This window comes from Delphinapterus leucas, chromosome 10 (genome assembly GCF_059928025.1).
Source record: "Delphinapterus leucas isolate spDelLeu-1000000601 "Yukka" chromosome 10, BTC_Dleu_Yukka2, whole genome shotgun sequence".
In the NCBI taxonomy this organism is placed as follows: domain Eukaryota; kingdom Metazoa; phylum Chordata; class Mammalia; order Artiodactyla; family Monodontidae; genus Delphinapterus; species Delphinapterus leucas.
This window is the reverse complement of record NC_143138.1, coordinates 38,060,808-38,084,564: the sequence shown is the minus strand read 5'-3', so window position 1 is coordinate 38,084,564 and position 23,757 is coordinate 38,060,808. Positions and strand designations below refer to the sequence as shown.

Here is a 23,757-nt window from a genome sequence, read left to right as displayed (position 1 = left end):
AGTTCTCGGAATAATATCTGGCATGTATTAAGTGCTCAATATTAGTTATTTTTATGGTTATTATTATAAGTAAATTTTTGATAATGTCTAATTCAGTGGCTTCTGCAAATGAAATGTCCCATAGCACAAAGCCTCCTCTCTCTAAAAATATTGGGATATGTGGCCACTTGAACACTGCATAGAGCCACAGAAAAGAGTTTGTGGGAACAGCCATCTTAGGAGCAAAGTTGGAATGGTCCACGTCTTTGTGTCCCATCAGGGTGCGTGCTGATGGGGATCAGTGCTAGACCAGTGGATAAAGTTCTCAAACTTTATGTAAGAGAGGCCCCCCAGGAAAAGTTCTTGAAATTTTCTCTGCCTGAGAATCCTCACCTGGGGAGCCAATTAAAAATGCAGACTTGTCAGGAAAAGGGGACCCATAGGAGACCTGGTCTGATGTTGAACAGGGTCACAGGGTCTGCAAGGCCACCACCCTTAATCACCTAAGCTACTGGTTACTGACCACCTACAATGCACCAGGCATACATGCCTTATTCCTTACATCAGCCCTCCCTGTGATTGAGCCTCTCCCATTATTATGTGGTAAGAAGTTTCCACAAAATTCAGTAGAGAAAAATACAGATTGCATAACTGTAAAAAGACAAGGCAACTTTGCATGCACTGCTAGCCAGCTGGGAGGACCTGAGATCCAGGTGTGTGATCCAAATCTGTCCCACTGCTAGCTGTGGTTTGGTGCCCTTGGTGGCTGTCATCCATCTGGTTTAACTATCACTGGGGACGATTCCAGCTTCCTCAGCCATAAACGTTTCCCCACTCAGCATCACCCTGCTCCATTCCCACCCCCCTTTCTCACCTGCCTCCATTTGAGAACAGGGCTGCTGGAGGACCAGAGCCAGAGCCCATCAAGTTATAGCTGATTGTGCATTTTTTTGAGGCTTCTCCGAATCTACCCCCATTTTACAGATGAGGAGGACAAAGAATTGAAGGCCCCAGTTAAATTTCATGCCCTACCTGGGCTCCAAAGTTCATACCCGGGGCCACCTGCCTTCAAAGCACACGCCCCCACTCCAGAAGTTTTACCCTCTTATGGGTTCAGCCTTGCCCTCTCCCTGGGGTTGTTCATGTAAAACAGCAGATTCCTTGGGAAGCTGAAAACATTATATTTCTAACAGGTTATGTGGTTAAGTTGTAACATGTTTCAGGGAGGGTGCAGGGGATACATGGGTGGATTGAGGAGGGTGATGGGCAGGGAGGTGGAAAGTGGGAGCAAAGTTACTAAATGCAAGGGTTTAGTTAGGGTTAGGGTTGCTCAATAGATCACACAGTGGGTATTTAAGAAGAGGCTGGATATCATCACGGGGGGTGGGATTGGATAACCTCAGAAGTTCCTGCAGACCCTGGGCTTCCTTAGACCTGGAGGAAAGGGGGCAGTAAGGAGAAATGGAGGGACTTCCCTGGCGGTTAAGGGACTCTGCGCTTCCATTGCAGGGGACACGGGTTCAATCCCTAGTCGGGAACTAAGATCCCGCATCCCGTATGCCACGTGGTGCGGCCAAAAAAAAGAGAAGTGGATGCTACAGACAGACTTTTGCTTCAGCATTTTGCTGAGGTCAGGACTCCCATCTGCCACTTCTCCCAGCTTCCTGTGGAGAGCATGGGTGTAGGGGGTGGTCTGTGGCTTCAGTCACCACCAGGGACAGCAGCAGGTGCTTCTGGGGGCTGCATGAGAGACCTAGACCTTGAGGAAGGTCTTACCAGCTCAGGGATAATATGAGGAGATGCCCCTTTCCGGAGCTGGTCTGGGTCCTGCAGTGGGCTCAGCATGGACAAAGCAGCCCCTCTCTATCAGCCCCACCCGGCCTGGTGTCCCTGGGAAGTGGACGTTGGCTGGAAGGTGCTCCCCAAAGATTCCAAAACTCCCTGGGACTTCACTATTACTACCATATTTCCAGGCACAGGAGGTGTCTAGAACCATGACACAGGGAAGGGTGGGTCTGTGAAATTTGAGGAGCTGGGGCTCAGGGAGGTGAGAATTCATAGTGATAATAAAAATTACCACCTCCTAAGCACCCCCTAGAAATTAGGCTGAACCTTGGACATAAGTCATTTAATCCTCCCAACCACCCAGTGGTGTGGGTTTTTTTAAATTGCCACCTTGCACATGAGGAAGGAAGGCTCAGAGAAGTGAAGTGACTTGCCTGAGGTCACACAGCCAGTATAGCAGCAGAAGGTGGACAACTCACGGCCCAACTGGTCATCCTTGAAGCCAACATTCCTTCCAACCTCCCAGGCTGCTGTCTGGGTAAAGGGGGAAGATGCATGCAATAATTAGGAATGAAACAAGAAGTATTATAAAAAATAAATTAACAAAACTGATTTTCCTGAGTAGCCTGAGGAATAAACACTGCCGTGCAGTTGAGAAGACAGATTTTTTTTGTAGAGGCAAAAACAATGCAAGGTGCCTCACGCTGGCCAACTCTCAGGGCGGGAGTGCAGTGGGAGCTGCGTGGCCAGGGAAGGCTTCATAGAGGATGTGGGCCCTCAAGTATGGATGGGATTTGGAGAGCAAAAGGGAAGCCCAGCAGCTGGAGGTTCCCATCCCACCCTGGCTGGTATTGGAGACAGGTATGTATTCAGGCAGGCCTCAGCTGCAAGTCTGGGATGGTAACTTGAAGTCAAGTAAGCTTGACTCTCCTCTGTGTGTCCTAGGAGTGGATTTTCGGGTCACAAACCTGCTGGTGGACAACAAGCGCTTTGTGCTGCAGCTCTGGGACACAGCTGGCCAGGAGAGGTAACGAGCACTGTCGACATTACTGGCTGAGTCTGGGCTGCAGAGGAGTGGAGGGCAACCCCGACCCTGAGGAGTCCAATATGGGCTAAGAGGCAACCAAGTGCAAATGCACCTTCTACCCCTGATGATTCAGGAGGTCAGGAATGGAGAGATGAGTCCAGATCCCATGCAGGAGACAGGACAGCAGACCCAGAGTTCCCCTCAGCATGGTGGGGCACCTGTGATGGCCATTCCAACAGGGGACAGCCACCCAATCGCCTGTCCTTCTGAAAACGCTGGCTTTCCACTTTCTGGTTAAGCCGTAGTGATCAAAACTGAAAAGGCACATCTTCTGTGACCCAGAAGTTCTACTTCTAGAAATTCATTCTATTGATAAACTCATACATGACTATAATATCAAAGGGACCAAGACTGTTCATAGCAACACTGTTTATATTATGAAACATTGGAAACAAACTAAACACCATCAGTAATGGACCAGTTAAATATATTAAGTCTCTCCACACAATAGAATATTATGAACACAAAAAAGATGGAGGACCCTCTTTATGTACCAATAGGGAAATATCTTCAAGACATTTTATTATGTGGATAAAACAAAGTACAGAATACTGAATATTAATAGGTACAGTGTTTTACACTGTATTTGTTTAAACAGTACGTATATGGGTATATGTGTGTGTGTGTACATATACATTTATGTATCAATATATATATATAATACCTCTGTGAAACTATTTAAGAAATGGGTAAAATAAACTTCTTGCTATCAAAAAAAAAAATGGGGAACTCTGGCTGCCTCTGGGGGTGGCTGCAGGATGAGGGTGGGGTTGGCTGGGAGAGACTTTTCACGGGGTGCCCTTTGGTACCTTCTGAAATTTGAGCCATGAGGACTGTTACCTATTAACAATAAGCACACTGTAAGAAGGAAAATACATGCACGTTCTCTTTGGGAAGCAATTAGAAGCAGATGGAGTGGCTGAGACCTAGAGAGGTCAGGGCTTGGGGTCAGGCCGCCTGGCATGGCCTGATGCGGACTCTCTGGGCAGGTACCACAGCATGACGCGACAGCTGCTCCGCAAGGCTGATGGAGTGGTGCTCATGTACGACGTCACCTCCCAGGAGAGCTTTGCCCATGTGCGCTACTGGCTGGACTGTCTCCTGGTGAGCTGATGGCTGCTGGAGTTGGCCCCAGTGTGCGGAGTCAAGAGGGAACTTGTATCCTTCCCACTCCCTCTTTTCTCCCAGGATTACAAATGACACAGCAGACATATGGGTGACATAATCTACTGAGGGTATGTGGCTGGATGGGCTGGGAACATAGTAGTACAAAGAAACTACAACCACATAGTACGGCCTCCAAAACAAACTCTTTCCTTTATCCTATGACCATTTTTTCCTATATACAGAAGCTCTGTGATGTCTTCTTAACACCTGGGGATAATGCAAGTCTAGTGCCACTCTAGGTGATCATTCCTCTGTTCACACATCTCTAGTTCTTTCCCCCACGTACTTACTTGCTGTATGTATACATGCTGAAACTCTGCAGTATGTGCTAGCACAGAAGAGGGGTATGAAGAAAGATATGTTGTCTTCTCTCTAGAAGTTTCTAGTCTAGTTGAAGAGATGCAAGAGAAGCAGGATAAGGTGATACATGAGGGGAGCTGGGTTCTGGGTTCTGATAAGGCCTGGGTTTGTATCCCAACTATCCCATCCCAACTCTGTGACCTTGGACAAGTGACTTAAACTCTCTGAACTTCAATTTCCCAACTTTTCTCACAGAGCAGTTGTGAGGATTAACTGATATAACTGCTTTCAGCACAGCACCTGGTATACAGTAAACTTTCAGTAAACAGAAGCTATTATTATTATTATCCATGAAACAATTAGGAGATGAGCCAAGGCAGCCTGCATAGTCAAATGCTGGGCTGCTCAATACAGGCAGGAAAGAGGAGCATGGACAGGAGCAATCTAGGAAGGCTTCCTGGGGGAGGTGACTTTGAGGTTGGCCTTGGAAAGTGGGTGACATGTTTGCAGGCAGAGAGGTTCACTGCAGATGGAAGGGAAAGTGTCAGAGGTGGGAAGAGTGTGGAGTGGGTGTGATATGGAAAGGTGGGCATGTGTGGAGGAAAGTGGCACACAGTCAGCTTCCTGGAGAGTATGGCCAAATCTACCCAGGGCCTGGCACACAGCAGGCGCTCAACGTGTGTTGCTAAGGGAAGATGTTCTGTGTACAGGATGCAGTGTCTGACAGCGTGGTCGTCCTTCTCTTGGGAAACAAGACAGACTGTGAGGAGGATCGGCAAGTGTCCACCGAGGCTGGGCAGCAACTGGCCCAGGTGAGTACCTGGGCATCAGCCCCTCCCCCAGCCTGGGTTGGGCAGACCCCTCCCTCGAGGGTAATGAATAGGTCACCCTGGCTGATACCACAGAGAAGGATCCATTCCTGCCCTTGCTCCATCAAAGACCGACAGCCTCCCCCACACCCGGGGCCTAAGACCCAAACACGAGAAGGTAACAGTGGGCATGACGTTGAACCTCACTGTTGAATTAGCAAATCCCCACAGTGTCCCTACCTACCTAAAAATATCTTCAGAGTAAAAATCTTTTTAAGCTTCACTTAAAATTCCCAATCAAATCTTAATTTTATCTCTGGTCTCCAATTAACATAACATTCCTTCTAATTTATTCTATCTTAAGATCCAAATTCTTCCCTGGGAAGATTGCATCAAAAGCCCTGTCACCAGACAGGGGACAGTGGATACTATTTATTTATGAATAGAACTGAACTACATTCCAGAAAATCTGGAGAATAATAAAGGTGGAACAAAGACTCTCGCTCCCTGCCCTACCTCTGACACCACCCCTCTTGGCATTTCCATATCGTATTTCCTTCCTGTTTCTTCTCTCATTTCTCCTGATCATGAGGTCATCATTGTGACTCCTGGTTGGTGGGAACTTTTTCCTCTTAAAAGTAGTAGCTCAAAAAAAAAAGAAAAAAAAAGTAGTAGCTCATCTCCTTGACACAGTAATTCCTCCTCTAGCAATTTATCCTAAGGAAAGAGTCAGAAATAATAATTCTTGAGAGAATGACGTACTGGATACCCGTGTATTATGTATAATTGAACATTTGTATGAGGATATTCTTTACAGTGTTATTGATAAGAACAAACCTTTGGTGGTTAATTTGTGGAGCTTCATGTGAGAGGCTAGCATTTGCCATTAAGAATCCTGTTCTAAAAAATATTTAAGGGTGTGGAGGAAATGCTTACAATATAACGTGAAGTCAGAAAAGCAGCTGCATCTCTGGGTATAGGTTAGGTTGAATCAGTCAAATCTGATATTTGACTGTTTGGTGTCTATCAAAACAGCACTTTCATATGTTTAACCTAAAGTATAACGACGTTTAGCCCACCCCCTCACCCCCCAATAAAAGGGTTATATAAAGCACAATGGAAATATATACTCAAATACTAACAGGAGTGTTTTATATTTTGTATTTCTACTTTTTTATGCTATATTTTCAAATATTTCCCCCAATTAAATATTTTTAAAATTAAAAATACATAGAACTAATGACTTAAAAATGTCCCCAAGGACACTCCTCCAAGTTGGGACACAGGCTTCCCACCGTCACTCTGAATGCTGTGGAGTTTTCTAGGTGGCATCGTTGATACCTTGTCCAGCCATGGTGAAGAGACAGTGGGCAGAGGGGCAAGGCTGGGGGCCATGGGCCACAAGGAGGCGGAGATGGGCTGCCTCACCGGTTGGGGTTGCCTGGGGGTGTACTGGGTGGGACTCTGTCTGATGATCAGGTCTTTGGTGGTGGGCACTGCCACCTAGACGCTCAGTGGTCTCCCCCATGGCACCTGTACCCCTATCTGTCTGGCTGCAGGAACTGGGGGTCTCCTTTGGAGAGTGCAGCGCTGCCCTGGGTCACAACATCCTGGAGCCTGTGGTGAACCTGGCCCGGTGAGTGCCGCCCTGCTGCTCCCCGCCCAGAATCTTCTGGACAGCCTTCAGCTGACTCATGTGGGAGGGGAAGGCCCATTCCGAGGAAGCACCTGTGAAAGCACAGGGCTCAGGAGTCTGGGGAAGGAGAGAGAACACTGCATGGAGTCTCCTCACTCCAATTCTGCCAGTCCTGTTAGCTGCATGACCCCTGGGAAATCTCCCGTCCCCTCTCTGAGCCTTGGTGCAGTGGCCGAGGGGCCGGGTTTGATCCCTGGTTGGGGAACTAAAATCCCACAAGCCAAGCGGTGCGGCAAAATGCCTCTCAGTGGCCTGTATTGGCTCCAGTGCCATCTCCCTGCCCACGCCACCCCCCCTCCCCCGCCGCATAAGCTTCAGCCGCTCAGAGGGACCCTGCCTGACCACACCCCCTCCCACCGCTATGATTACCTTCTCTGTGTCCTTCAAAGCCCTTCTTGAAAAAAAAACAAAAAAGCCCCTCTTGACAAACTGTAGTTACACATGCATTTGTCTGTTTTCTTTTTGCTGCCTGCCTTCCCTACCAGGCTGTAGCTCCAGGAGGGCAGGGTCATGTCTGTTTTGTTCAGCCCCTCCTCCTGGGGCCTGGCACATACTAGGTGTTCAATAAATGAATGAAGTGAGTGAGGGGGGAGGGGTATTAGACCAGATGATCTCTGGGCCCCTTCTCTGACAAAGCAGCTAGAGTGAGCTTGCTAAACTTCAAACCTGATCACGCCAGATCCCTCCGACAGGAAACTGCTCAGTGGCTTCCCTTTGCTTTAGGATAAAAGCCCAAGTTCCTGAATGTGGCTTCCTGGCCGGCAGAGCCCTGAATCCCTGCTGCCTCCAAGGCTTCTTTCTGGCCATTTAGTCCTTAGGCTCTGTGATTTAGGACAGAGCCAGGCACACAGTAAATATATTGTGAATAAATGAATGAACGAAGGGGCTTTGCTTCCCCAACCCCCAAGCTCTCTCTCGACGCTGAGCTTTTGCCCTCTGCCTAGAACACACCTCTCCCTCTTTTCTGCTAGTGAACCCTTGTCCACTCCTCAGTCTCAGCTCCATCTCTGCCTCCTTGTTCCCTAAATCCCTCCAGGACCCGGTGTGAAGTCCCTCTGTGTGCCTCCCCATTCCTGGGTCCTGATCGCCCCTTCCCCCCTCTGTCTCTCTCACTACTCAAGGCAAGGACATGATGGCTTCATTGTCATAATCAGAGTCCCTTGCGCCTGGCACACAGTAGGCTACAGAGAATGCCAGAAAAGAGACAGGAAGCCGAAGTCTCCGTGGCCCCATTTTTCTGGTGCCATGTGGAACGCAGGACAGGGGCACAGCAGCTGGGAGAGAGGAAGCTCGGGGGGCAGCCCCCCAGCTGCACCCCTGGGCCCCTCCCTGCTGCCCCTGGGAGGTGAGAGAGAGGATTGATGCCCAGGCATCTTCACGCAGGTCACTCAAGATGCAAGAAGACCGCCTGAAGGGCTCACTGGTGGAGGTGGCCCCCGAGAGGCCACCCAAGAGAGCTGGCTGCTGCTCCTGAGCACCTGGCCTGGCCAGGTTAGGTGGGCCACCTCCCTGGGTTTCCTGTTCCTCGGGTCCTGTCCCACCTGCCTGGACACAGCAATGACAGAGACAGCCAGCTTGGAAGTTCAGGAAAATCCTCCTCGGGGCAGGACTTGGATCCCAGGGGAGTGGCTGCACTAATGCTGCCCTTTGTACTCCAAAGGACTTTTCTGAGTAATAAGACTGGTAGTGGGGGGAGGGGGGGAGGTTAAAACTCTTTAAAGAAAGAAGAGTCTAGAAAAGTGACTTAAGGAAAATACACCACAATATTGGCAAAACATCTCTGGGTGGTAAAATTACAGGGTAAATGTGTGAGGGTGTTTTCCCTCTTATATGTATTTGTATTTTCAGATCTTCTATAATGATTGGGTATTGCTTGTGTAGTCAGAAATAAGAGCAAATATGGAAGGGTGGGAGAGAAACTTTTCAAAGAACTTGCTTTGGTGCCGATTACAAATTGATATGGCCTGTTAATCACAAAGTACACTGTTTATTAAAGCAGCCCCACTGTTCCATGCCTGGCAAAGCCGGTGAACCTTGTCACACTCACTGTATCTGTTTGCAAGCATGGGGTTCTTTCGAGCAGAATCCGATTCCTGGGGAAGAGCGATGTTCTGATGGCCCCTGATATGCTCCATCCCCCCTGTCTCCCTGAGCCCCAACCCCACTCTCTTTCCCCAAGATGTGCCTCTAAGGGGCCACATTTGGGGATCCCACTCCTGGCCCCATGCCATGGTGCCCCTGGTGCAGCCCTCTGCCTTGAGGTGTCAATCTCCGGATACACTTGAGGCGCAGCTGGGGTGTGGCTGGTAGAGCCTGGGGAGCCACAGGGGAAACTGGATTCAGATTATTCAAGGGTCCCTCTTTGGAGCGTTTGTGAGAATTCCCAGAATTGCACAACATTTGCCTCCTGAAAGGTGGCTGCACATTACAGCCTGGGGCTGGGAATTTCATTGCCCTTAGGGAGAGTGCTTTGAGCGTCTCAGACAGCCTCTTGGTGTTGGACTATCTCCTGTCATCTGTGTTTGCTGTAAATGTCGATTGTGTCATCTTACCGTTAACCAAAATAATGCTCACCAGGTACTGCGGTCCAGTGTGGGCAGGGTGCTGAGTTTGGTACTTTGTAATCATTCGGGTACTGGTGACTTCCTCAGCTGAATCAGAGGAAACCTCAGTTGCATAGACACAAGCAAATACAGTTCCGGAGGCAGAGGGTAAGAGAGAGAGAATGAAGGAGAAAGAGGAGGGAATGAGATAGAGGAAAGAGACCTCCAATCAATTTAATCAGAGTCTCCACTCTTGGCCCCTATCCCTCTGCTCAGTTCTAAAAGATTGAGCTCTCTGTCACTAAAGGCATACAAGCCAAAGCCAGGTAACACTTGGCAAAGAGGTGAGGTGGGGAAGATTCAGGTATCAGAAGCCACCAGAGGGTTAGATTAGATGCCCTTAATGGATCCCATTCAATCTCTAGACTAGTAAATGCAGAATGATTCCTGTGGTCCAGCCATTTCTCTTACTGGTCCCGCTCACTGATTCTTTCTTAGCTCCAATGTCTTCTCCCTTCCTGGATCCTGTCAGCCCACAAGCCTCCTCCTGTTCTGAGCAGGTTCTAGGCTGTAGTAGGCTCAGAGAAAGACAGAGACAGACAGAGAGACAGGGAGAGGTGAGCTGGAGTAAATGATGCCTCGCCCTGGCTGAGAGTGGGGGGGGCAGGTCCTACTGTTGCTAATGGCTCTGTCTCAGGGGTCTGGGGATCTGGCAGGCACCAACATCTCTGTCCTATGGGCCAGTGGGTTAATGAGGCAGGTAGGCAGGGTGTGATTCCTGGGGGAGCCAGTAGAGTGGATAGAGCCCTTATTGTTTGGGGGATCCAGCATAGAAATGGCCTCTCTGCCTGCCCCTCCCATCTCAGCTCTGGTCCCACCTCAGGCAGCTAGCTCAAGTTCCTTGGAGGTGGAGTGCTAGAAGGGACTGTACACCTGCCCAGAGGCCTCTCCTGGCTTTCTCTGGCTGGATCCAGCTTCTGTGCGGAGTACAGCTGCGGAGGGGGCGCTAGACTTTCCTGGTGTCAAAGGGCTCCAAGTCACTCAGCAGGGCCCGGGAACCTCAGAGCAGCACAAGGCAGGTGAGGAGAGCAGCAGGAGGGACTCAAGGTAGACTTCAGAGTGAACTTCCAGGCAAATGCTGAGTTCTTCAGATTATTATTAATATTATTATTAATAACCTGGATTCAGATTATTCAGGTTCCCAAGCTGGTCTTTCAAAACTGTCAAAGCCCAAACCAATCAAATTGGGTCTTTGGGGGTGTGACCCATGTATTAGTATTTTTGAAACTCCTCAACTGATCCCAATGTGTAGACATGCTTGGGAACCACTGGTTGGGGCTTTATACCTTCTCAAAGCACTTGCACATTCATTTTCCCACTTGAACTTCAAATTAAAACTTGCTCATTTTTGTACAGCAATTATACTTCAATAAAGATATTAAAAAAAACCTTGCTCATTTCACAGGCAGGGCAAGGTTTTGTTAAAATATATATATATATACACACACACAATAAATAAATATATATACTGTACTAAATATATATGCTAAATATGTAAATAATGTTTATCAGATTAAATTTGTACTCCCTGCAGAAATTTTAGAAATACAGAAATTAAAAAGAAGAAAATGAAAATTACCTGAATCTCATCCTTTAGTGCCAGTTACTATTGACACCTGTTTTGTTTCCTTTATTTCCTCGTTTCCTTAAAGTTGAGGAAACTGAGGTAGAGAAACATGAGGTAACTTTCCCGAGATCATGGAGCTCCCAAGGCGCAGAGTCAGGATTTGAACCCAGGGAATTGATGGAGCCCATGCCATCAGGTTGTTGTGAGGTCTAAAGGGGCTGGTGCATGCCAAGGGCACCCACTGTGTGCAGGGGTCTGTGAAAGGAGGGAGCTCAACAGGGAAAGAGGGAGGCAGCCCTCGGGCAGGTTTCTATCCTGTCCTTGTGTGTCCAGAGCAGGAGCATGGAGGCCAACACCACGTCCACCTCCGGGCTCACAGCTACACCTGAGCGACTGCTCCGACTCCTCTTTGCCGGGGTCTGTGGCCTCGTCCCCAGGTGGGGCTGCTGGCGGTGGGCCGGGGTCCGGGCGCCCCCCACCCACTCCTCACCTTGACCAACAGCCTCACGGCGAGCATCACGCTGTCTGACCTGCTCTTCCTGGCCGGCGTGGTGCCTGTGCTCCTGCTGAGCTTCCTGTGGCAGGACTGGTGGCTGGGCCCCACCATCTGCACCATCAGCCAGGCTGCCAACACCACCACCATGTTCTGCACCTTCTATGGCATGGTGGCCATGGCTCTTCTGTGCCATGTGGCAGTGGCCTGGCCTGACGCGGCCCTCCCGTCTGGCCTGGGTGTCCGCCTGCTGCTCTGTGGGGCCACGTGGGTCCTGGGCCTCACTGCATCGCTACCCAACTGGCTGTTCCAGCGAGTGGTCGTGGAGGAGGAGGCCCAGGCCTGCCTCTTGCTCCTGAACCCTGCTCAGACCTCCTGCTACTTCACCCTGCTGGGAGCTCTGGCCTTCCTGCCTTGCATGATGGGGCTGGGCTCCTCTTTCAGCCACCTGGGCTGGCTCCTGTGGAGACATACCCATAGCCCCAGGGGGTAGAACATCTGGGAACACCGGGAGAACACAGGGCTCATCCTTGTGGTGCTGGTGGTCTTCATGCGGATGTGGGGACCCTGCTCTGTGCTAGGCTATGTGGCAGTTGTGGGTGACCGGCCTGCCATGCTGGTGGCTTTTGTGGCATCCAGCCTCTCCACCATCCTGGCCTACTCCAACTGTGCTGTCAGCCCCATCCTCTGCTTCTACCTCTCTTGCCCCTTCCAGGCAAGGCTCAGGGACCTCTTCTGCAGGCCAGTGGCAGCCAGGCATCCCAGGGATGTGGGAGGGGCTGGTGTGGCGATAGAGAGAATCCAGCCTGGACATGACAGGGCCCCAGGAAGCCTATGGGGTCTGGTGGGGGTCTGAGACGTTAGGCTGATGGGAGAGCTGAGATTCAAGAGAGATGGGAAGACCCCTATGACATAGATCCCATCCTCTCCATTTTACCAGTTGGGAGACTAAGATCCAGAGAGGGCAGGCATAGCCCAGCAAAGGTGACACAGCAATTAAACGGCAACTAGGTCGCTGCTCCCATTCCACCTTGGGGCTCAGATGGATAACTATAGGCTCCATTACTTTCTAGTAGTATGACTTGAACAAGTCCCTTGACCTCTCTATGCCTCAGTTTTCTCATCTGGAAAATAGGATCATGATAGTACCTTCTTGATGGTGTTGTTACGAAGATAAACTTTCTTAATACATATAAAGTGCTTAGAAGAATGCTTGGTACTTAGCAAGTACATATGAGTGTTGCTCATTACCATTATTATTATAATCTTATTTTTATTAATTCAGGGGCATTTGAAGTGAGAGTGGTAAAGGGACTTCTAAAGGCAGAGAAGTGGGTAGAAGAATGATCTGGGGGCTGATCATTCCTGCGGTCCTCATTCCTGGGGTAAGGCCTGGGGATTGAATGGGCTGCCTGGGTAGAGGCTCATAGCCCAGGGGGACCCTTCAGTTGCCTCTCCCTTCTCTGCCTGTCCTCCCCCAGCTCTGTCCCCCACACACCTCTCAGCCCAATAAAGGAATATCATGAAGTAAAGTCAAAATGGAGCCGTGAGTCTGGGCCTGTGAATTTCTGAATGCCCTCCTTTCTTCTCTGTGGTTTCTCTTCCTGATGTGGCAGGGGCAGGGGCCCCTTTTGAGGCCCCTTCCTTCTCTCCAGAGGCAACTGGAGGTCTTCACCTCTCCTACCCCATCCCCTCTGAGAAGTTCCCCAACTCCATGACCTCCTCTGGCCTCCTGGGAAAAAGCCTCAGGCTTTTGTGTTGGCCTGGAAACCAGGGAGATTGTCTCTACTGAAATTCCCAAGACAACATGTTCTGCTTGGTGATAGTGTTACAGCTAAACACACACACATACACCCTGACCCCATGGTCAAAACGCTTAGAAAACATTGGGATGAACCAAGTCAAAATAGTCTCTTTGCCACAGGACTAATCAAAGCCTCTAATACCCTGAAGGCCATGGGGACTCTCTGAGAGGGGCTCAGAGTGGGCAGTTTCCCAAAACCCATGCCAGGGAACCAGTGTTCCGTGGAACACACCTGGGGAAAGAACCCAGCTACCGTGTTGAGCACAGTAAAGACACTCTCGGTGCACCAGTGGCAGCGGCTCTGAGCCTCGACTGCCCTGCCAGGCGGCCTTCTCCTCCCCATGCTTTCCCACGGGAGCCCAAGATGAGGTAAAAACGGGCTGCTGGTTATGGGAACTTTCTTCTTCTCGAGCTATGACTCCAGCCGGTACCCACTCAAAGTGGATGGGAATGCAAGTCAAAGGGGCATCTAATTATAAGGACCGTGGTGAATCAGCTCTAATTTACCATAAAATCGTCTAAGAAGCAAGCAAGTCCCAAACTTTGGTATAATTAGCACCAATTTCTTGTGATGTGCTAGTTGGGAAAGGCTGCCTGGAGGGCTAATCTGAGAGCAAACTCACCCAGAGAAGGGAGAAATCCCCTTTCCCTGTGATCCTGGTCCCTCATGGTCACAGGGACTTATATGTGAAGAGGGACAAGGAGGAAAGTGGTGTTTACTGTGCACCTAGTGCAGCAGGCCCTGGGAATGTCACACGCTTCATGCGTGCACATCTACGTGTCACTCTGACCACACAACGATCCTGCAAGGTAGGAGTGACAGTCCCTTCACACAGAGGAGCAGTAAGTCATCCTGGGCACATGACCTGTGTGGCATTTAGGCTGCCCCAAGAGCCCCGCTTTGGTGGCCACAGATCCTGGTCCCTCTCATTGGTTTGGTGTCGATACCCCAGGGTGGTAGGATTTCCTTGCTTATTGCTCCAGAGCAGGGGTTAGGCCCATGAGGGTGCAACTGTGTGTGAGACAGTGTCTCCAACCTGAGCAGGGCCTGGCACTAATGCTCAGTAAATACTTGTTGAGAGATGAGTGATCAGATGGAGTAAAGTCACCCATGGAATAATCTGATCATGTTACTCACCTCTCTCACCTCCTCAGTGGCTCCCTGATTCACTCAGAGTAATGCTGAAGGCCTTTCTGTGTCCTGCAAGGCCCTGCACATTCCAGATTCTTTACCCCCAACCCCATCTCCTGCATTCTCCCCTCCTTAATGCAGCTTCAACCACACTGGCCTCCTTAATGTTCTTCAAACACACCTCAGGGCCTTTGCACTTGCTGCTTCTTCTCCTTGGAGCCCTTGTGCCTCAGATATCAGCATGCCTTCCCCTCTCATTTCCTTGGGGCTCATCTAACTGTCATCTCCTCAGAAAGGCCCTCCTTCCCTGACCACCTCATCTAAAATATCACCCTGTCATTCTCTATCCTCTCATTCTCTTATTTTTCTTTGTGACTCTTATCACCACCAGAAATTATATTATTTACCTATTATGTGCTTACTGTGTTTCCCCTGTCCTATTTGTGTGTCTGTTGTACGTTCCATGTGGAGACAGGGCCTATGTTTTGTTCATTGCTGCATCCTCAGTGCCTAGCATAGACCCTGGCACATAGTAGTTGCTCAGTACATTTTTTTGAACAAAAGGATGGAAGAAAGAGAGAGGAGAACCTGGACTCTGTCGCACAGCAACATCTGTGCTATTTTTCACAGGAGAAAGGAAAACAAGGAACTTTAGTAAAAGAACCAAATTTACTTCAGTTTAAGGCAAATTCCACACAGAGACTGTCTTAGAGACAGGCACAGGACCAGACAGCATAGAAACACCACCATCATGCATGACAGGAAGGGAAGCAGTGTCTGGCAACAGACGGGGTGGGGCCTGGTCTCCACCCAGGAACGGGAGGTTCAGTGGGCTGAGGAGCCCCATGCGGCAGGAGGGACTGGCATGCATGACCATGTGGGTAAAGGCTGGGCAGCTGGGTGGGCCCAGGGGTGAGATCATCTTTCTCACCTTTCCCACAGCAGGGGCAAGGGCTCAGGCTCAGATGCCAGAGCCCAAGGCTGAAGGACGAGGGTGGATTTGGGGTGATGGGATGGAACAGGGTGACCCTAAAACCAAGACGGCCTTAAGGGGTTGCACTGGTGAGGAGTGGGATGGCGGAAGCTGGGCGTGGGATGAATGTGGACTCTCAGGGTATCAGAGCTGAAGGTAAACCCAGGGTCATCTGGTCAATCCTCTTGCCTTACAGATGTGGAAACTGAGACCCAGAAGGTAGAAAGGCCTTGTTCAAGTTCCCACAGCCGGCAACGGCTGGAGGCAGGGCTTGAACCCAGGACTCCCATCCCCTATCCCCATAGGATAGAGGGGCAGTGTGGGAGTGCTGGAGCTGGGCTGCTTCTTGCCCAGGCCTCCAGGTGGGCAGCAGAAGATGGTGCCCCAAGGACCCTGGGCAGTCTCTGGGGAGAAAGGGGGATTCCTGGAGCCAGGAGCCAACTGTGGAGGTACCTACGAGCTCAGACCAGGGAGAGGCCTGTGGATCTGTGTGTCTAGAACCAGCGTCATACTGGGCTTGAGAGGCACCAGAAATGACTCTGTGCCTGAAAAGCCTCCATTCCTTGCCCACCATGTGGCCTCCATCTACTATCACAGCATCCCCTTCATGCGTCTGTAGGACTCCCACTTCATGCAAGGGTCCCAAGGAGGGGTCACATGTTTAGGCACTCCTGCAAACCCAGCAGCCTCACAGGGTTCACTGGAAATGGGACAGGATAGAGACTGGGTAGGGGTCAGGGGCCAGGTATAGGAGTAGACACCACAGGAGGAGGGGAGGGAGAAGGGGGCCTGGAGGTGGGAGGCTTAGCCCAGGCTTCAGGGTGATATAGGAGCAGATGGGATTACCCAGGTAATAGCTCAAGTGGGCTGAGCGGGACCCCAGTCGTCCTGATTAACATCTTCCTGGCTGGTCCAGAACCAGGTATCAATGAAAGGAGAGAAGAGCAGGGGCCCAGATCCCCTCCTCCACCACCCGTACCCCCAAACTCTAGGGGCTTGGGCAGTATGGGAAGGAGTCTCCAGAAGCCCCACCCGCTGTGGGCCTCCCAGGCACACGTGTTCCAAAGGCTGGGCAGGATGGTCTGTAGCTGGGTCTGGGTACCCCGCCTCCCTTTCTACTGGCCTAAGCCCCAGCCATCTGAGCAGACAAGGCTCAGATGTGCGTGTGCAGGGGGGAAGCAGGGGGCGTGCGGGTGGGGGACCGCGGGGGCGAGCGCTCTGGGGCCGCGGGCAGGGTGCGAGGGCGGATGCCCTGCGCCTTCATGTAGGACACCAGCTGGTCAGGAATCTCAGCCAGCACATCGCGGGCCAGGCGCGCCATGCTCAGCACGTGGTTGCCCGTGCGGTCCACATAGTCCCTGAAGGGCACAAACTGTCCAGTAGGGGAGGCAGGGTCAGGCGAGGTCTCCCTCTGGACACTAGTCCCCCAAATCTCCAGGTCTGGGATCCTGTCCCACTCCTCCCCAGCCTCTGCCCACTTCACTCAAGCCCTCCCCGTCATGGTGAATTCTCGGAGGGACTGTATCATAGTCCCTGTTCTGTCATTCACTCAACAAATAACTTACTGCACACCTATTCATGCCAGGAAACAATACACCACTGAACAAGATCCCTTCACCTCTGAAGTCTTGGCACCAAGCACAGGCATTTAGCAGGCACTCAGGAAATGCTGAAGTAATCCCCTGGCTTCTGGAAAGTGGGCCCTGCGGGTCTCCTCCCACCTCTCCTGCAGGGCGCTCTCTGTCTCTGCTTCTGCTCTTCCCTTTCTGGGCCAACACCTACAGTCAGGCCCCTCTGGCTTTATCCCAGGAGATGTCTGCCCCCCTTCCCAGTGCCTCAGGCTCACTCCTGCCTCCAGGCCTTTGCATACACAGGTCCCACCTCCCAGACTGCCCTTGCTCCAGTTTCTAGCTCCCTGTCTTTGGTCTCCACACCTGGAATGACCCCTCCCCCTTAATTTTTTTAATGGGGGAGGGGGTGGTATGGAGAATATCGGGTTTTTTATTCTGAATCTCCTAAGCACTAGGGACTCCGTGTGCAAGAGATTCACAGAGGGATGTGCTTACTGACGTGCATTCTGAGGCTTGACTGGACTGGGATTCCCTGAGGACAAAGACCTGTCTGCTCGTTACATTTGCCATCCTACATGGAGACGTTGGTATTCATTCAATCAACCAAGCAACATTCATTCTTAGAAAGGGCTGCAGCAACACTAAAGACACCTCCCCCCGCTTCATGGGGTTTGCCATCTCACTTAGGAAGGCAGCCCAGCAGAAGATAACAGAAGGCACAAGTAATTAGGCCTCTGTGTTCTACAGGAGACCCTGGAGGCCTGGGGCTTAGGGAGGGCATGGCAGAGCATTCCAGTCAGGGCAACACGGTGTTAGGGGTGAGTCTCAGACGTGGTAGAGGTGGGTCCAGCCTTAAGACTGACTCCTGTTTCCTTCTGTGTGGCCAAGCCATTCTAGGGCTCCCAGTGCCTCCTTCCAGGGCCCCTTTCCAGAGAAGCCCCTAGAAGGGGGAGTTAGGTCAGCCTGCCTAGAGGGGCTCTTGCATTTTCTGTGGGGCAGGCAGGGTCTGGGCTTCACCTGGACAATGTCTCGCTCGGCCAGCTTTCCCCGGGAGGAGATCCGCACGTCATCACCATCCAGCTCCACCATGGCTGTGGGGGGGGGAGGGGCAAAGGCATGGGGTGGGGGGACTAATTGGTGGGCACCTGGGCCTGGCAGGACCGAGACCGCCAGCCCAGACCCCCACGTTAGAGATGAGAAAACTGAGGCCAGGAGACAGGAGGAGCCCAATCGCATGAGTCTCTGACTTCTAGCCCATGGTGCCACTCCCCCACCCTCCACAGGCTCCCAGGGTGGAGGAGGGAGGAGTGACTTGGGGCCTCCTCCCCACAGCCTTGGTGTGTGGGTGTGCGGTACACACCTTGACACACCCCTCCCTGTGCAAACAAACACACACTCACACCCTGCCTGCTCATCCAGATAGCTGCACACACCGCGGTGCGGGCTCTCACTCTTTTGGGAGGGGCCATTTCCAAGGGCCTGAAGCCTCTGGGGGCGCATCTAGGGGGTGGGGACTCACCATCGAACTCTGCCTGGCCCACGCCGATGATGATGATGGACATGGGGAGTTTGGCGGCCTGGGACACAACACGGGAGGTAGGCGGGGTGGTACCCAGCCGAGGGGCCAGTTACAAGAAAAGGGAGATCACAGGTAAGGACAGGAAGGGGTGAGTCAAAAGAAGAAAGGCAGGAGGACAGGGAGGAAATGGAAGAGAGAAGGATGGAGACACACAGAGAAACACAGAAAAGGGGGAGGAGGAGGGAGAGAGGATAGCCAAGGATACAGGGATACCAGAGAGGAAGCGGGGGTGGAGAGGGCAGGAGGGAGAGGGGGAAATGGGTCATAGGTTTGCTTCTGCAAGACACTCCTGTCCCCTCTTCTGCCTCTGGACCTCCGTCATGTGGGACAGCTTTTACGTGGGCCCAGAGGGAGGGCCAGCTGTGGCTGGGTCCCCTATATAGGGAGACGACCCGGTAGGGGGAGCCATGTTCCTGGGCCTCCCGCTCCTTGGACCTCCCTCCTCTTCTACCTGGCCAAGCCAGGCTGGGGTTTGGGGCAGCAGCCCTAGAGATGGGTTAATGAGGGCACCATAGGAGTCTGGATGGAGTGGACCATCCAGTGTGATGAAGAGGTAGGTAGAGAGCTCGCCAGCCAGATCTTTCATCAGCCGGAACACCCTCCACCCCCAAAACCCTACTGCTGGCCCTCTAGGCTCTACAGCAAGAAGCCAGGAGTGGTCCCAAAGAGGGCAGGGAGAGGAGAAGTCATGCCCCAAGGGTTTCCCTAAAGGAGGGGGGAGGTGCACCCCCAGGTTTCCCCATGCTCCATCCCCATCCCTGCTCACATTGACGATAGCCTCCTTGGTCTGTGCCATGTCTGAAATGACCCCATCCGTGATGATGAGCAGCACCGAGTACTGGGAGCCGTCCTGCACCTCGGCCGCATTCCTGGGGCAGGGTGAGGTCAGAGGTCTGTCTGGTGGGACTCTGGGCATGTCATCCCCCCAACACAAGGACCCTTAACACTGGTGGGGACAGCTCTTCGGTGGGAGGGGCTCTCTTTAGGGTCAGGCCTCCCTGAAAAGCAAATCAGTGGGAAGAGACACTCCCTCCCGCCTTCCCGGGAGGACAGTGGTAGAAGGAAGCACCTTGCAAGCTGTGGGGATGGTCCAGTGACCGCCACACTCACCTGGCCACATGGGTGACCACGGGGGCGAAGTTGGTGGGGCCGTAGAGCTGCACCGTGCGCAGGCTGTGGTGGTAGGCCTCCAGGATGCCATCGATGCCACAGCATGAGGGGTTCTCCTGGTTGCCGTTCTGGGGGCACAGAGGGCAAGGAGGCTGAACCCAGGAAGGAAGGAGGGATGGGAAGGAGGGCAGCTGGGTGGTCTGTGGGGGCAGAGCCAGGGTTGGGGAGGTCAACAGGCCTGGGCTCTCCTAGACTCTTCTCTGGTGGGGCTTCGGGGGCTCGGGACAGGGGAGGGAGCACTCGGGGCCCACCGCGAAGGGCAGCACATGCTCTAGGTGAGCAGGGTCCAGACCTGCTCCTTGCCCTACTCCCTGTACCTGCTCAGACAGCATCCCCCTGACCCCCAGAGTCCTGGCTGCTTAGGGAACCTCGGGCAAACCCACCACCCCCTAAAATGACTGCAGAGTCTGAGCTGCTCTGGAAGGGCCAGCAGCTGCTCCATCCTCCTGTGTCCTGTGCCCAGCACGGTGCCTGGCACCCTACGGGCATGGGAGGGACATTTGCTGTGAGTGATCCAGCAACCGACTGAGTGTCCCCAGCTCATGGGAGGGAGGGAAAGGAGGTGGCCTGAGAAGCCATCTCTACAGGGCCCCCATTTCAGACCAACCCAGGGAACTCCTGGAACTACCCACAGTTGTCCATACCCAACCCACACCCTTTTAGCCTCATTTCTGGGGCCTTGGGGAATAGTTCAGCCACATCCCCACTCCACCTCCACCTGGGTCTTGTTAGGAAAAGGAGGGCAGAGGCCACTGTGGACGGCTTCAGACTTGGAGGGGACGTGCTCGTGACTGAGGTGGGGAGTGGGTTTCTGGAAGCTCTGATACAAGCTCCCCTACATCCAGCAAGCAGCCTACCTCTGCAAAGACTGCACCTCAAGTCCCTAGGCGGGCAGGATGGGAATGCCCCCCACCCCAGGCCCGTCACCACACCCCCAGCCTGGTCAGCCCTCAGCCCTTTCTCCCAGGACCTCCTACCAGCGGGAACTCATGGGATACCCTGCCGTCAGGGGGTAGTTTGGCCCCAAAGCCAAGGGCAGGGAACATCTTGTCGCTGTCGTAGTGCTGGATGATCTCCCCGACGGCGGTCAGTGCAAGTGCGTAGGCGTTCAGCTGGTAGGGGCTCATGTAGTGCAGGGACGTGGACTGCGAGGGGTTCCCTGCAAGACAGGGCATGGGGACATTTGCCGGCCTGGACACTCCAAGCCACCAGGCTCAGAATGCGGTGTCCAAGGGAACCCCTTTCTTTCTCTCTTACCGCACATTCAATCCTTTAGCAAATCATGGCTGCTAAACCCTCAGAATACATCCAGAATCCCACCTATACTTCTCCCCTCCTCCATGATACCACCCTCTTGCTCATAGGACCGCAGCAGCCCGATCTCCGTCTTTCCACCCTTGTGTCCATACTCAGCACACCAGCCAGAGTGAGTCTATGTCAAAACTCAGGCAGCTAATCACACCTCTTCTCTGCTCAAAATGCCCCAGTGCTCCCGTTTCACCAGGAATTAAATCTGAAGTCCTTACAAGGGCCTACAAAAGCCCACTTGATCTGGCCTGCGGTTACCTCTCTCCTCATCTCCTACCATCCTGTCACTCACTCAGTTCTGGCCTCTCACCATTCCCACCTCAGGGCCTCGGCAAAGGCTGTTCCCTCTGCTCTGGGACGCTTTTCCACAGATGTGCACATGGCTTGCTCCCTCACCTCTTGAGGTCTGCTGTGGTCTTCCCCGAGCAGCCTATTGAAAGTTACAGCCTCCTCCATACTCCCTATCCCTCTTCCTGACTTGTTTTTCTCCACAGCCCTTGTCACCACTAATATTGTCCATATTTTAGTTACTCGTTTATTAACAAGAGGCAGTACAGCACAGACTGCCAAGTATTAATCCTTTCTACCTCCTACTAGCTGTGTGATCCTGCATAAGTTTCTTAACCACTCAGCCTCAGTCTCCTCATCTGTAGAATGGGGGTAATAACAGTCCCCACCTCACAGAACTGTTGTGAGGATTAAACAGATGTTATTATAACTCTCCTCACTGTTATGAATACTATGGCCACTGCCAGCTCTGACATCCCATCACTCTGTGATGGGAGGGCCCGCAGCCATGAGGGGGGTTTCTGACACACCTGTGGAGTACGAGACCTGAGCATCTTCTGATTGGCACAAAAATGAGCATTGAGCACTGCTAATGGGGGTCCAGAATCCAAGGAAGGTTGTGATGTTTCTAACAGTGTAAAGTTTGGCATTGATTGCTCCCGGCCACTTGGTCACAGCCCGACACTGGAGAAGGTCAGAGGAGGAAGGAAGCCCGAGCAAGGGTGAGGACCGGAGCTCCTGGGCATTCCTGCCTCCCTGAGGACCACAAGGCTCAGTCTTGCCTCTGGCTCTCCCCTCCAGCTTGTGGGGTGAACTGCACAGGGGCTGTGCAATCTGATCCTGTGAGGAAATACCTCTGCTCCAGGGCTCTCCATGGGCCCAGAGAAGCTGTCCTATTGCCCTAGGGAGAGTGGGTATCCTCAAGGGCAAGGCTGTGGCTCAGGGTATGTAGGCCCAGAGGCCAGATTTGTTGGTGACCATGATCCAATCTGGGGGTACCTTCGCCACCTTGGTTGCATCTTTGGTTCTCTAGGCCTAAGTTCCTCCTCTTCAGTGAGGATGAGGCCAGAGGGTATGGGAGATCTGCTCCCAGCTAGGGCCAACTACCACAGCCCTGAAAAGCCCTCCCCTTTCCAGGCCCCCAGCCCCCATTCAGCTCCTCTGCCCATGCCCCCACTCACCATTGGAGGCTGTGAAATCGATGGCCACCGTGAAGTTGATCTGGGTCCTAGAAGAGGAAGAACAGCAGTAGAGTAACCTGGACAGAGGCCGGCCTGTACTGGACAGGGAGCGAGAAACCTGGCTTCCACCCCAGCCCCACTGCTTGACAGGTATGTAGCCTTGGTGAAGTCACTCATCTCCAGTTCTGGAAAACCGGGATGGTATCATCAGCTACACCCTCCCCCAAAGGGCTGTTGTCAGCAGCAAGAGTTAGGCAGTGTGACAGCTCTCTGAAGGTGATCATGTTCTGCTGCACACATGGCTGTGATTTCTTATTTCCTCTCCAAACCCTGCCCCTGGGTCCACCTGAGGCCGGGGAAGTAGGGTTTCCCTGTGTTCCTGGCGCAAATTTGGAGTCAGATTCAGGGTTAAAACTTATTTGGCAAAAAAGAAAGACAAACAGGCATTGTGCATCTCCTGAGGGAAGAACAAATGAAGTCGTCTTGCCAAAAAACTGAACTGGAATCTAACTGAGCTTCCAGAACTATCTACTGGTTGTTTACAGGAAACGCAGGGGATAGAGGAATATGTTAAATGACACCATGGGGGATGCGGCCAATAAAAGCCAGTCTGTGGGTCTGTGGAAAATTCTGTAGGAGCGCTACTGGAAGAGCACCCATGGACCAGCAGAATCAGGATCACCTGGGAATCTGTAAGGAGTCTCAGGCCCCCCCGTGGACCTACTGAATCCAAATCCCTTGGTGTGCTGCAGGAATCTCTTTTAGCAAATCCTTCAGGTGCTTGGGGGAATCACAAGATGAAAAGATAATTAGGAATTCCCTGGCAGTCCAGTGATTAGGACTGGGCACCTTTACTGCCGTGGCAACTAATCCCGTGTGCCACAACTACTGAGCCTGTGCTCTAGAGCCCGTGCGCCACAACTACTGAAGCCCACGCGCCTAGAGCCGTGCTCTGCAGCAAAGGGAAGCCACCACAATGAGAAGCCTGCGCACTGCAACAAAAAGTAGCCCCACTCGCTGCAACTAGAGAAAGCCCGCACGCAGCAGCGGAGACCCAATGCAGCCAAAAATAAATAAATAAATTTATTTTTTTTAAAAAAGATGAGGCAGGGCTCACCTCACCTGCATTTAGCAGATGGTCCCTATCAGAAAGCACAGCCCTCTTTCCACTTCATCACAGCTGAGCTGCTGCTCAGGGACCCTTCAATCTCCAGGAAAGGTGAGGGGCATGGTTAGCAGGATACCCCACCCAGGGTCTGCTGGCC

General features: G+C 52.3%; 2 protein-coding genes and 1 pseudogene across 6 annotated transcripts in view; 2 read left to right on the top strand and 1 right to left on the bottom strand.

The window, feature by feature from the left end:
- The window catches only part of RAB44 (RAB44, member RAS oncogene family), a 33,061-nt gene extending 24,215 nt beyond the window's left edge, over positions 1 to 8,846 (top strand). For 3 of the 4 annotated variants that reach the window (XM_022581761.2, XM_022581760.3, XM_022581758.2), the window contains 5 exons: positions 2,710 to 2,791; positions 3,841 to 3,955; positions 5,029 to 5,130; positions 6,687 to 6,763; positions 7,945 to 8,200. In XM_022581761.2, the coding sequence (XP_022437469.2) occupies positions 2,710 to 2,791; positions 3,841 to 3,955; positions 5,029 to 5,130; positions 6,687 to 6,763; positions 7,945 to 8,185 (617 nt within the window). In that variant the 3' untranslated portion in view covers positions 8,186 to 8,200. The other variant, XM_022581759.3, reaches the window with a different exon arrangement.
- A 115-nt stretch (positions 8,847 to 8,961) lies between these two features.
- Positions 8,962 to 13,446, top strand: LOC111178747 (allatostatin-A receptor-like; annotated as a pseudogene).
- Positions 12,930 to 23,757, bottom strand: part of CPNE5 (copine 5) — a 92,756-nt gene continuing 81,928 nt past the window's right edge. For both annotated transcript variants that reach the window (XM_022581768.3, XM_022581770.3), the window contains 7 exons: positions 22,493 to 22,539; positions 20,693 to 20,874; positions 19,656 to 19,783; positions 19,312 to 19,414; positions 18,486 to 18,543; positions 17,984 to 18,057; positions 12,930 to 16,767 (listed from right to left, as the gene is read on the bottom strand). In XM_022581768.3, coding sequence (XP_022437476.1) covers positions 16,549 to 16,767; positions 17,984 to 18,057; positions 18,486 to 18,543; positions 19,312 to 19,414; positions 19,656 to 19,783; positions 20,693 to 20,874; positions 22,493 to 22,539 — 811 coding nt within the window. In that variant the 3' untranslated portion in view covers positions 12,930 to 16,548. The remainder of the gene's footprint in view (positions 16,768 to 17,983; positions 18,058 to 18,485; positions 18,544 to 19,311; positions 19,415 to 19,655; positions 19,784 to 20,692; positions 20,875 to 22,492; positions 22,540 to 23,757) is intronic.